Genomic DNA, 13739 nt, shown 5'->3' with positions numbered 1-13739 from the left:
GCAAAAACTGAAATTTTTTCATGTTTCTGTTTCTGTTACAGTTTTCATTCTCTTTTTTTGGTCATTTTTCCTCTTTTTTTTTGCCAGTTTATTCTTGAAATTCATACTTGCATCGTTGCATCTTCCTTCAACTCTCAACTTCTCAAGTCTAAATTTTTAAAATACAAAATTTGAAAACAGTCAACTGTCCAACTGTCAAGTCACTGAGTCAGTCAACTGTTAAGGAGGGTCTATACTGAATTTAACCGTAAACTTATTCCCGTAACTTAAGAATAAGACTGGTTTATACTGAATTTAATGTCCATCAACATAAAAGTTGCCTTTGTTTAATTTCTAGGGTTAAGTTTAATGTTACAGTTAAATTCAGTATAGCCCCTCCTTCAAGTGTCAATAATTTGCCAAATAAATACCAGCATCAGAATTTTTCAAGTAGGGAAAAAAATAAAATTTTTAAAAAATACGTTTTTTAGACTATAAAACTACAACTGAAACTTGAAAAAATTAAAACTGAAAGTCCGAAACTTTTCATTATTTCAAATATTTATTTTCAAAACATTTTTTGCTTCCAAGTTTTTTTTGAAATTAGCCTGTAATTAGTGTAATTACTACATAATTACCAAAACGAACTGATCGCAGCGCCATCGAGCGCAATCCAGCTGTACTACTGAATGATAACAACAAACACATTTTTGATAAGAAAGTATTTGAAAACCTCAGAAATTGCGCGAATTTAATAAATTGAATTGCAATTTTTAGTTGACAACTTCTACATTAAAAACAGAATTTCACTTTAAAAAATTTATCCATCGATTCGGTGAATGAAATGGTATAAATAATCATGGATACAAATTCTTGTCCAGTTTGCGATAAAGTCTTCAGTGTTAAAGAAATCGAACGACATGTAAATAACTGCTTATTTTTGAACAGTCGAAATGAAACTCCAGCAACAACTCCGAAAAGAAAACGAGATAACAACGAATCCCCTCAATCCACCAAACAAGTAAAAACTTCCACAAGCACTACCGCAGCTACTTTTCCAGGCAACGTTGAAGTTGAACAAGTATGTGTATGTCACGATATATTCTCAACATACTTCATATTTGAAAGTACTAAAACAGTAATAAATTTCAGCCGGAAAATAATAATCCACCGGAAGCGGATAAACCGAAGGAATATGCGTTCAAAATACCGTTGGCAGAAGCTCTAAGACCTACAGATCTCGAAGATTTCGTCGGTCAAGAAAAAGCGATCGGTAGTGGTACCCTTTTAAGGAAGCTTTTGAACACTGCTGATATTCCGAGCTTGATTCTATGGGGACCTCCGGGATGCGGAAAAGTATGAATTAATTTCATCATAACACTAGTTTGTTGTCAACGCTTCACTGATGTAAAACTTTGTTCACAGACCACGTTGGCGAATGTCATCAAAGAAACCTTACTCAAAAGAGCCAAGAATAAGAAAGGTGCATTGGTTAGATTCGTTAAACTTCATGCCACAACTGCTGGCGTTAATGATGTAAAAGAAGTGATAAACATAGCGAAAAATGAGATGAAAATGTTTCAAAAAAGAACGATCTTATTTATGGATGAAATTCACCGATTTAATAAGTCACAACAGGTACTGACGTCCGGATGTTTTTTCCTTTATATCAGATCGTACGAATTAATGAAATGATTCTCTTTTAGGATACGTTTCTACCTCATATTGAAAACGGAACAATTACATTGATCGGAGCTACAACACAGAATCCATCGTTCAGCTTAAATAACGCCTTATTGAGTCGCTGTCGAGTAATAACTTTTGATAAATTATCGGTCGAAGATATTGTCGATATTTTACATCGAGCGGTTGAACATGTCGGAGGATACATTGGTTCTTCGAATGAAAATGAAGATACTCAGTAATTTAATTCAAGGTTTATTAACTCGCTATTGCAATGAATTGAATACTACAGATACGATTCATTTTCAGGGAATCGTTTATTATCGATGAAGATACCATTAAATGGCTGGCTGAGATATCAGACGGTGATGCTAGAATAGCACTGAATAGTTTGCAAATGGCTATTCAGAGTAAAAACGAAACGAATGCTGTGATAACTCTGTCTGATATAAAAGAGAGCATCAAAGTATGAATATAAAATATACTAGCATTAATTTCATCATTTTTTATAAATAATTTTTGTACTTTTTTCTTGCAGCGATCACATCTTTTATACGATAGAAATGGTGATGAACATTATAACATAATTTCAGCTTTGCATAAATCAGTTCGAGCTTCCGATGATAACGCAGCATTGTATTGGTTAGCAAGAATGATAGAGGGTGGCGAAGATCCGATTTATATAGCTCGTAGATTAGTTCGAGCTGCTGCTGAAGATATCGGTAAATTTTACTGTTTTAAAAACATGATATCGATATCGGAACATTTTTTATTTTGAATGTTTTTCTAGGATTGGCTGATCCTCAAGCTTTAGTATTAGCTGTTTCCACTTTACACGGTTGTCAAACTATCGGTATGCCTGAATCTGATGTGTTACTGGCTCAGTTGGCGGTTTATTTAGCGAGGTAATATTTCAATAATAAATCCAAGCTTTTGAATAGCGAATTTATAATTTGATTTTAATTTCTCTCATACCCCTCAGAGCTCCAAAATCGACAGAGGTTTACATGGCGTTGAAAGATGCAAGAAAATTCATCAAGGAATTTAAAGGTCCTCAACCATCAGTGCCCTTGGATTTACGAAATGCTCCCACCAAAATGATGAAAGATATGGGTATGTTACGTATACGCACATAACTTCTATGTACAGATCTATTGATTTTGCAAATATCCGAATTGATTCCATTTTTCTTCGTTTATAATTTAGTAACTTGTTTTTTTTTTAAGGTTATGGACAGCATTATAACAAGCAGCATAAAGATGTATCCGGTTTAACTTACATGCCCGAAGGACTGGAAACCCTTACGTTTTTTTCAAAATAATTAAATTATTCCTATTACATATTACTTTTGCGTTTTTTATTACGTGCTTATCATGTTACATCATTTATGTTTGATTAAACTTTGAGTTTGCTTTTTTTCCAACTTGCTATCTTATTCAATCTGCATTCACACTACACTTCCATGTAATCAAACAAGTATCTAAATTCTAAATGAAATTGAAAATACGAGTAGATTAACTCCTTGATATGACAAAACCGGAAAACGAACGTTCAACTTTCCATCCTCAACAGGTGTTTTTATTTCGTTGAAATTGTTACCACCTCGCAAGATGTTCGAAAAATCGTATTGATCTCTAAACAAATTAATAGCCAAGTAGGGAAGAGTGTTGTGAAGGAAGATGAAACGTTCAAATTAGAATTACTCACTTGGTTCTTCCTTTTATTTTTAGATGATAAAATAAAAACTGCGCCAAAAAAAGAAAAAAAAATCAAAATTTGACAAGTTGAACTAAAAATATGACATTTCTTGTGTCCTATTTTCGACTCTCTGAATTGAATGTCGAAAATTTCGGTACAACACCTATTTTACTTGTCTTGAGGAAATTGCAACGCTAAAGTTTATTTTATACCCTGATTTCCACATGCCGAGTTTACTGAAAATGGTTCTATCTGGCTGCTTAAGAACAGCCTTCACCAATGATTTTTGCTATTTTGAAATTGTAACTTTTCGGTCAAAAAAAAATTCGTCCACGAATTTGATTTATATTTTGGAAATTAGATGTTCATTGTTTACTTCAAAAGATATGAAGTTCTCCCTGCTTTTCAATTGATATGATTTTGATAGATTCCTAAACCAGACCTTTGTTTTGTCCCCCGCAGGTTCGGTGTTCGGTTAAAATTTCAGAAGCAAAGTTCAGTGCATCGTAAATATTTTTATTTGTCAACATAACACCATATCGAAAATAATAGTCCAACGGGTACAATTATTTGATTTGAGGCCAGCATGGGTAACACTTTTAGGAATTTAACTCATCGATTTTAAATGTTTTCTTAGTATGTACCTACTTTAAGTTTCTACTCGAAAAATGAAATGGTGAAAAACATTTCGTACATCGATGCTGAATGTTAGACACCAGTGCCGATGCTGCAGATTGTGCAAAAGGTGGTGCAGCAAAACAGCATCTTCTTTGTGAATGCCATGGATGGATCCTCTGAATGAATGGTGAATTGTTATGGTAAAGATGGAGAAATCCATCAAAATCTTTGAAATTTCATGGGGATCATGGGAAATTATTTGAGAGTGGTGTATGTTCTGTACTTCTTGTTACGCGAAGTTTGCACCATCTTTTTGGAAGGAAAGCTCAAAGCTGTAGCCGGTAGCCGCCACTTCGATCTTATGAGCTGAACTTCCATACAATTATATGCTTATCTGCTCTTATAGGTAAACACGATTAGAATAATGATAAATGACACTCTTGATTGCATACCTGAATATTGTTTCAACGATGTTTCATCTTCAAAACGTTTATTTCATTTCAAAAACCAAGAACACTTGAATTCGAACATGACAACATTTTCCACGTGACATGATGATTCTTTAAAGCATCATACTCACTGCTTTTAAACAATGCAAATTTGACAAGTAATAATCCCAATTTCGCAAAGAATGAGAAAGAACTGAAAAGCGAGAACATTGAACAAAAAATAAATTCGCGAACGCTCGCTATCGCTATCACATTTTTAACTTTCTTCCAGCAGTTCCAGCACCTGATGCTGTTTCCAAGAAATGCAACAAATGAAAACAAGTCGTCCAGCTTCGACTTTGTTCGGATTCGGCTCATATTTTCCGGAAACGGCGGGAACATTTATAATTCAAAATTTCTTATCTGGGTAAATTTTTTGCCAACTTTTGAATAATAATAAAAAGAAATCCTCATTTGAACACGAACTACGTTCATGGCAAATCCTAATTCGAAAATTCTGATTTTTCAAAACATAGTCACATAAAATATGTAGCATATACATACATTATGTATCTACTTAGTTCTAGTCCTAGAACATTTTTTTCAGATTGAGAATTAACCATAATTGTCTGTTCTACTTAATTAGCTATTATTGGATGCATCAACACTCAACAGTCATACGTATTGTTAGAAATTTAGAATGCGGGTATTACTGATCGATATTTGATACATATCTTTCTGTTCAATAACATTCGAAAGTACTTAGATTTGTACACTCATCTATAATCTACATTCATTCATTTTTTATTTTTTCAGACCGCGACAGAAATTTACAAGTAACTCCCCTTGGAATGGATTACGTAATTTTTCGCTGAATTTAATCTTATCTAAAAATGAATCAGGCTATCTAAATACAAAAATAAACATTTATGTAGATATGCTCTAATTCATGACGAAACAACAATTTCCTGTTTTTTTGTTAAATTAATCACAACAGGGATTACGATATTTTCCAACTTTTAATTTTATTTGCCATTAGGAAAAAACTTACACGCTCTGTATATTTTCAGTTTTTCGAATGATTTCTGCAATCGAAACACTCATAGAACATCAGCTGAAGAATTTTTCAAATACATATCACAACTCGACCAATTTACTATGTTAAAAAAGAACCATCGATAAAAATTTCACAAATATAATTTGACTTTGATCATTACAAAAACATGGCATCGAAAAAGACTATAAGTATATACTTTTGAAAGATAAACGTAATATAACAGGTACTCATTATATATAATCATTAAGTATTCAAATCTAAAACTAGTTTTCCATATCACGAATAGAAAAAGAAAATTGGTAAAGTATCTACAATACGATTAAAAAAACGGCCACGATTTTTAGAAAGAAATGGGTTCTCCGGTAAGTAATTTTTTATCATAAAGAAATTCTCCAAGAGGTCCGTGAGTAATCATCATTTTTCCAACATCTGAAATCTTGCCGGCCAAATCTCTCTGTCCCTTGTACTGTTCATCTAAGTATTCAGCGGTCAACCAGTCGACAAGCTGTAAAAAAAAAATATATCATTGTAATACCGGTATTAACATAGTATGAAATATTATTCTGTCATAAATCAATTATCGATTAAATATAAATATTCGTAATCAATTAATTCTCAAGGGCTATCAAACAAATATGAGGTTGACGTGGTTTTTGTACCTAATACAGAACAATAACTCTAACTCCTCTAGAAAGACCTCTTCAACTTTAATCAAAACTTGTTTTATCTTATCGGCATTCACCAAACACTACAAAGCGATGCAGCAGCGAAAGCCAATATCATTATCTATCATTTTGTAGAACAATGGTACTTGTAGCGATAACAAAAACCCAGTAAACATCCGTACGAGTGAGTAAACGGAGTCGATGACAAATTTTTATGTAACACAGGCGGAATACGATTTTTCCCGATAACTTACATGGTAATCGTTGAAGTTCGCAGCTTCTTGACCAGGGGCTTCGCAAATTGAGGCGATATCACGTAATTTACGAGTCACGCTAGATTCCAGGCTCAAAGCATCTTTCAAAGCGCTAACAGCGTCAGCCCAGGTATCCGACAATGGAAGCTGAAAAAATACAGTCGAATATAACTTCATAGTTCAGTAAAACAGACGTGTGCAACATCGCACGAATAGTTTGCATGATACGTAGTTTCAAGTGCCAATAAGTATTTACGTGGTTTTAAAAAAATGCGTAATACTTCGGATAAGCACGTAATCTACGTACTTAGCAACGAATATCAGACTAAAATGACACCTATATCGATAATTTTCCACCCATCCCAAGATAAAAAATTTTTTAGTAAGTACTTTTCGATGATCTTGCATTGAACCATGATTCAACATGATTTTAACAGGAAAATTGATATAAAAATTACCTACCAAGTTACGGAAAACCGCAATGACAAACATGTTAAAGGTCACACATGTACATAATTACAATCCAAATATGCTCAGTCATCAACGACAATTGATCGAAGTTTAGAAAACATCATTGAGACCAATGTTTTCCTTTGTCTATAAATTTAATCTCGAATACATATTTTTAATCTAAATAATGGTTTTGGTTGAAAACTCAAATACTGTTCAATTACGTTATTAAACTGTAAACATGTTTTCCTAAAATATTTGTCCACGAATCCCCACAGACTAGGATAACGAAAATATGTCACGAAGATCAAGACAGTATTGGGTAGTTAGACAATACATTGAGGTTCAAAGTTATGAAAAGCGACTGAGAGTTTTTTGTCTTGATTACATTTTGTATGTAGGTCTAGGTATGATAACTTCGTTGCTTGAAAAATTGACCACTTTTTGGAACTCTGAACTTCAACAAATTTTAAACCATAAAAGCTAGAATTCTGAATAAAAACCCGAAATGAAACATGCTCGCTGCAAATCACATTATTTGTAATTTTAATTCAAAGTTGAATTTTTGTACGAAAATCCGTAAAGGAAAATGCTTTATAAATCTATTATTAGTTATTACGCCACGAAATTAGTTTAAGTATACCAATTAATAGGAAATTTCATTATCTTTGATGATGTGCTAGTAAAAATTCACCAAAAATCCTTCGTTTGTGAGAAAAATCATTGAATTCCATTCTATTATTTTACTATGCAATGTAATGAGAATTTGACTCAGAGTTTAGAAAGTTGACAATGTTCGCATTCGGTAAGTACCTAGCACACGTTTTTGAAGTTGAAGGTCATATCATACGTTCGTTACCTTTACTTTACTACCTGAAGTACCAAAACTCATAACAAAAACCTGTCAGAAATCACAACTACGAATTGTAGTAGCACACTAAAGACAAACGGTGTTTAATTGCCGAGTAACTCGTTGATTAGAACGTTCGCCATTTACTATTCAAAAACTAAAGTCGTACCATACGTTTAGAAATAAGTAATTACCGGATCTCTGATCAATTGACTGATATCTTGAGTTAAACCTCCTCGCATCAACAAATATTCGATCAATTTTAAAGCATGTTCTCGCTCTTCGGATGCGCTATCGAAGAAAAACTTGGCAAATCCGGGTCTGTTGACGGTATCTTTGGAAAAATGTGCCCCCTGAAATTAGAAATTCAGTATTTTATCAATGGAAACAGAAGTTAATAGCGTTTTTATGAACGAATGTCATTCGATATGTTAAATAATTCATCGATTCGCTAAGAGTAATAATATTCGACGTTGTTTTCTCAACAAGTATAGCATTGGTAGGTAAACTTGGCAACGTTAGGATGGGCAAAACATTCGCGATACCTATTTGTTTGATTTTTTTGTTTTCCTCGCTTCGTATAATAAGTACATATTTGGATATTGCAAAAAATCCAGTAAACAAACGAGATAGTCTCACCATTGCTAAATACGTCATCGCTGCTGTTAATTCTTCTTGTATTTGAGCCTTCATCAACTTAGTACAAGGGTCGGTCATCGTAATCCAATCGGTAGGCATTTGGACTTTTGGTACTTTGCCTAGAGTGAAAATAAAACAGTAGAATAAAATTATCGATATGGTAGAGTTAAAATAAGATAAAGAAAGCTATAAAATGATTGTAAATGAAAGGCAATTAGAATTGATGTTTCTGTTAAGAATTCTTATCTTTCATTTGCATCGTTCGGATAAAACTCTAGTCTGGTTATTTTCTCTATTTAAAATTAGAACACATGAGCTGCAGTTGGTTACGATTTATAATTACGCTTCATTATATTAGTAACCAAGAGTCTAGAAGGAATTCATATCGGTTTAGTAGCCAGCCACCTAAATTACTCAATAAATAATCGTAATAAATAGACTATGATTTATCAATTAAATCATTAGGTACCAAGACAACTAACCTACGACTATCGAAAAAACAACCCATAATAGTTAATCTATAACCCTTTCCGCATGAACTTGATAAAGTCTGGTTTTTATAGATTGAACAACAATGACGCAATTTCAATTTTCCGCTGATTATGGCTACTACCTACTTGCATGACAAAGCAAAGCAACGCACACATCCGCAAAGAAATTATGTATGTACTTGTGGACCTGACCAAATAAATTAAATAGTACCGATTCCATATTGCTCATTATTAGATACTCCGGAAAATACACCAACGATAACTTAAACAAAAGAATTCCCCATGAGTAATTTCCTTCACTTCACATGTGACTGCCGAATTATTAGCTGTAGGTACTCGACGAATGATATCAATTCGTCCTTCATTGTTGTTGGCACAGCTTATGAAATCCTGAAGCGTGAATTTTGTGCTTTTGTTTCGTTAATATCGTATCGCCATAAGACAGTCGCAGGGAATAGAACAAAGAAGATTCAGAAATCGAAGTTGTGAGATATTCATTTGTTTGGAATAAAGATACACTTTTCAATCTCAACTCCTCCATTAAAATGAATTTTTCTTCAAAATCTTGAAATGTCTACCGAACAGAAATAGAATTGGTAACGCATAACGATAATGAAAAAAGCTTTTCCACTGAAAATGGTTCAGTTTTGAATCGTCGTCGACAGCTAGAGCAAATGACCTGCACAAGTACTGTCAAATAAATTTCCAATGAATTGAATTTTCCCTCAAACGTGATTTAGTCGACTATATGAATTAATAAGTAAATCTTTTCTGAGAAGGTTCTGTAAAAGTGAACTTCAGTAACGATCGCAAAATACTGAGATTTGATTCTACTTCAAGATAAAAACCGGTGATAAAATACCAATAGGTACGAGATTTCAACATTATTTTATAATAAACGACATAAGATACCTAGTCATGTAATTTCAGGCCCACAGTGTATGTAAACGAAACGGTTCACTCATTTTTGTGAAATGATTTGGTCGACTACCATCGGTGATCTGGATTTGAGTCTTGATCAATAATATCAACTTCAACTTCTATCGTATACTGCAATATCAAAGCTGATGCAGGTTTTCTATTGATTTTGTAGTTGAAAATTATCGGTAAGAAATGCAGCAAGCTCATTAGAAGGCTCTTTAGAACAAGACCACTTTTGCCTGCACTCGGATTCATGATCATGATTCATGACTCTTCTCAAACAACCAAGCAACGTTAGTTGTTCATATGCATTTTATATGATTTCGCTCTTATCAGAGTCAGACAAATTTGTGCTTCGAATGAGAGTGATAGAATAACTTAGAATGAAAGTGTAAGTAATGTACGATGAACGATATACCACTAAATACTCACAATTCAATTTTCCTTGTGTTTGGGCATCGACGCCGGTCGAGCAGAAGAAAACGAAACTCAAAATCAAACATGATACCACAGAGAACTCCATTGTTGAACTTGGAAGTTTGATTTGAATACGAAATGATTTTGATATTAAAATAAAGTTGAACTTAATAAATATCACCTTTACACACACTGGCGCAGAAGGTGTAGAGAATGTAGAAAAATATTAGTTACAATACGGCACGAAACGAAATGAACAGAGTAATTCGAATACATAGGATTACTTGAAAATTTCGATATCTTATCGCTCATCCATTCCTATGAAACTTCGTCATCCGCCTGTAAACAGAAATTTCCACTGCGAAGTTAGAATATCTATCGAGATCGACTCTCGAAATCGCGTTATTCTAAGTATACCGTTATTTCAATGAATACGAAATTTCTTGAATAAAATGATGCAGAAAACAAATTTAAAGCAATTTTTCACACTGATGCGTAAAAAATGTGAGCTCAAAACGCCACAAATTCGTGAAATTTCTCAAATTTACGAACGTTTTCGAATAAATCGATAATCGCGATATCCCAACTATCGATTCTTCCCCACTCAACGGGAACTGATAAGGCGATCGGATCAAGGACACTTATTGCGCTATCTCTCGAAATGAGCAGTGGAGTTTGATTTATTCTTCATATTTTATTTCAGATGTAGTTATTCATTTGTTAATTGAAGTTTTTCTTTTCAAGTATTAACATTACACCTTCTGCGCCAGTGTGTGTAAAGGTGGTACAACGTTCGTAAATTTTTCTAAAAATTCGATCACTCTGGTTCTTTGTTCAGGTAGATATCTCGTCACTATTTTTCAATTTTTTATTTTCGAATTTTAATTATTTTTCATTTTTCAGTCATAATTCATCTCAGCGACGATCAAAATGTTCAAGTCAATCGTTAGTGTTTTCTTGGTTTTCACCGTTGTTATCTCTAGCAGTTCAGCTGCTGAATTCTGTTACAGCGAAATTGTCAGCGCTTGCAGCTTGGCTGGTAAGTGATAAAATTAATTTTATTTGCTGAAAAAAATTATAATTACGTGAATTAAATTATTCCATTTCATTCGTCTATTTCCTTCGTAGGTGGCGAAACCCAAAACTGTACTGCGAAATATGGTGCTGCTCATACGGTGCTAAAAGATCTTCAAAATTATGCTAATCTTCATATCACCCGGAATTGGCAGTTCATGTTGATGGTAAATATTACTCTAACATAAATTGTACCTATTATTGATAGTTTTACTCAAGGTTTCGATATTTTTCAGTCTTCTCATTTTAACAACTACGTTAAGAACCGTGAAGGATTCGGCAAGCTTTACAAAAAATATTCCGACAAATCTTGGGAAGACACGATCGAATTAATTAAATACATGGCTAAAAGAGGAGGTGCCCATGATTTCAAGTACAGAAAAGAAATGCCCAGCGAAATTGTAAGTACTTTTAGTTAATTAAATTATTATCGTGGTTCAATTTCTGACTCATATTTGATAATTTTTGCTAAGCTTTCGAATACTTTGGTTTGGGTAAGTTACTATATTGCATATGTAACTAAATCCAAAACAAGTTGAATTCGCTTCACTATTTGTATTCACTTATTTAGTTTCATTATCGAGCAATTCTGGTATATTAATGAATGTTGCGCATTTTTCAGGGAACTCCTGTTTTGGAATTGGATGAATTACCGAGTTTGGCTAAAGCATTGGGTATGTGGAAAACTGTCGCCGAAGAAGCTCATTATATTCATGGAGAAATCATCAACCACAGACAAGGTTACCATGATCCCGAAGTAAGTTCAACTTGAATGTTCTAAAATATTATTATCGATGTAACGATGTTTTAAAATGGATTACGAATTGAAGTGTTTATTAGTGTTACTAAAATAGACTGAGAAAGCAAACTAAAGTGGTTGATTGAAATGTTGGATTTATGCATATTATTTATGTATATTCTTAAAAACAAAATTTCCTCCGCAATTCTTTTGCCGTGTTTTTCAATTTGCATAATAATTAATATTCGTTTCACATGTTCAGTTTTTTAATTTTTCTGTGTTTATTTCAGACTTCTTCGTACCTTGAAAAAGAATTCGTCCACGATCACGCCAAAATTATTCGAGAACTCGCCGGGCACACCAACGATTTGAAACGGTTGGTTCATGAAACTCCAGATAGCAGTTTGGCTGTATTCTTATTCGATAATTACTTACAAAAATCCGCTTAACTGTAACGATCAAATTAGTCCATATTATTTGTGTTTCACACCATTTTTTATTTTCTTCCTTATTTTACCCTGGCGCATTTCTTATTGGTATTTATAGAACAGAAATGTCGCGTATATTTGAACCATTTTCTATAATTAATGTTCTTTCTTTTTTGATGTTTAATTACTCGAGTGTGATTTATATACTTAGTTTTTATATTGAAATTATAAGGTGATTAGTGCCATAAATGTTCAACTATGAAATTACGTGTTTTATTTCCTTATTCGGATTTATGTGGAGTTGATATTAAAGTAATATTCGAATTTCATTCGACAAAAATTAACGAACAAGTTTAATAGTTCTAGAATCATTGGGAGTAGTAATGAAATTTTTACGAGGAATAGATACGATGTAGCTTAATTTTCAATGTGATGATAACAGTTCGTTCTGTTATTGAGAAACATCCTATGATGTTGATAGAAACTTTATCGAATCGCAATTTATTTTATTATTATTATTATTTTTTTTGATAATTTAATGACGAAATTGAATGGAACAAAAATTTTCATCTTATTTTCAAAAATGGACATTGCATTTCCTCTTCTAAAAATGAAGTTCACAAACTTTTTTGAAAACCTTGTCAACAAAAAATTGTCTCAATCTAATTCGTAAGTTAATTTCGAATGAGTATCGTAGGTATTTGCTTCTGTTATGTGCTAAGGGAAAGAAGTGATGCAATAAGATGACCAGACTTACGCATTTTGATTGCATTTGACTCAGTTCTTTTTGGTGTTGAATTACACTAGGCAACGGCATATTTGTGTTTGGGTTGAAAATGGGCTTAATTGATAGTTTAGACCCTAAAACAAAAAACAGAGTGGGGATTTTCAATTTGAGTTGTTTTTGTAGTCAGGAGAGATGATCAAAGTTGCAAAAATGGCTGTTTTTGCCCTATTTCACGAGTTTGTGGAGACATCAGTATTATGTTTCAAAAAAAACCAAGGTCATATTCGGATTCTACGCACTTTTTTAAGTAAACAATTTCACCGGATTTTTGATTTTCGAAGTTTCAAGCGCATACGGAAGATTTTCGTTTGTAACATATTTTAAAACTCGGAACGCGCGACGCTGGCGTTACTCCACCACGTAATCGTGGCTCGGAACCGTGTTCGCGCGGGCGAGGCTCTCGCTCCAAGTTTTAAAATATGTTACAAACGAAAATCTTCCGTATGCGCTTGAAACTTCGAAAATCAAAAATCCGGTGAAATTGTTTACTTAAAAAAGTGCGTAGAATCCGAATATGACCTTGGTTTTTTTTGAAACATAATACTGATGTCTCCACAAACT

General features: G+C 33.2%; 3 protein-coding genes across 4 annotated transcripts; 2 read left to right on the top strand and 1 right to left on the bottom strand.

Moving 5' to 3' along the window:
- Window positions 1-688: 688 nt before the first annotated feature.
- Window positions 689-3085, top strand: LOC135835696 (ATPase WRNIP1-like). The gene is made up of 9 exons (XM_065350084.1): window positions 689-1060; window positions 1132-1335; window positions 1405-1617; window positions 1686-1900; window positions 1972-2128; window positions 2201-2384; window positions 2453-2567; window positions 2645-2775; window positions 2889-3085. The coding sequence occupies exons 1-9, from the start codon at window positions 839-841 to the stop codon at window positions 2981-2983; spliced, it is 1536 nt and encodes a 511-aa protein (XP_065206156.1). The 5' UTR covers window positions 689-838; the 3' UTR covers window positions 2984-3085.
- A 2500-nt stretch (window positions 3086-5585) lies between these two features.
- On the bottom strand, window positions 5586-10466 carry LOC135835695 (ferritin heavy chain-like). The gene is made up of 5 exons (XM_065350082.1): window positions 10166-10466; window positions 8322-8440; window positions 7877-8035; window positions 6383-6529; window positions 5586-5968 (listed from the first exon to the last, which is right to left on the bottom strand). The coding sequence occupies exons 1-5, from the start codon at window positions 10254-10256 to the stop codon at window positions 5804-5806; spliced, it is 681 nt and encodes a 226-aa protein (XP_065206154.1). The 5' UTR covers window positions 10257-10466; the 3' UTR covers window positions 5586-5803.
- A 334-nt stretch (window positions 10467-10800) lies between these two features.
- LOC135835694 (ferritin light chain-like) lies at window positions 10801-12655 on the top strand. 2 transcript variants are annotated; one of them, XM_065350080.1, is made up of 7 exons: window positions 10801-10988; window positions 11054-11189; window positions 11279-11391; window positions 11461-11625; window positions 11698-11718; window positions 11847-11981; window positions 12254-12655. In XM_065350080.1, the coding sequence occupies exons 2-7, from the start codon at window positions 11081-11083 to the stop codon at window positions 12410-12412; spliced, it is 702 nt and encodes a 233-aa protein (XP_065206152.1). In that variant the 5' UTR covers window positions 10801-10988; window positions 11054-11080; the 3' UTR covers window positions 12413-12655. The 2 variants fall into 2 exon arrangements, with proteins under 2 accessions (XP_065206152.1, XP_065206153.1); XM_065350081.1 differs by lacking the exon at window positions 11698-11718 and having other exon boundaries at window positions 10805-10988.
- Window positions 12656-13739: the final 1084 nt, after the last annotated feature.

Source organism: Planococcus citri, chromosome 2 (genome assembly GCF_950023065.1).
Source record: "Planococcus citri chromosome 2, ihPlaCitr1.1, whole genome shotgun sequence".
NCBI lineage: Eukaryota > Metazoa > Arthropoda > Insecta > Hemiptera > Pseudococcidae > Planococcus > Planococcus citri.
The sequence above is the reverse complement of the archived record's forward strand: the minus strand, read 5'-3'. Positions and strand labels throughout refer to the sequence as shown.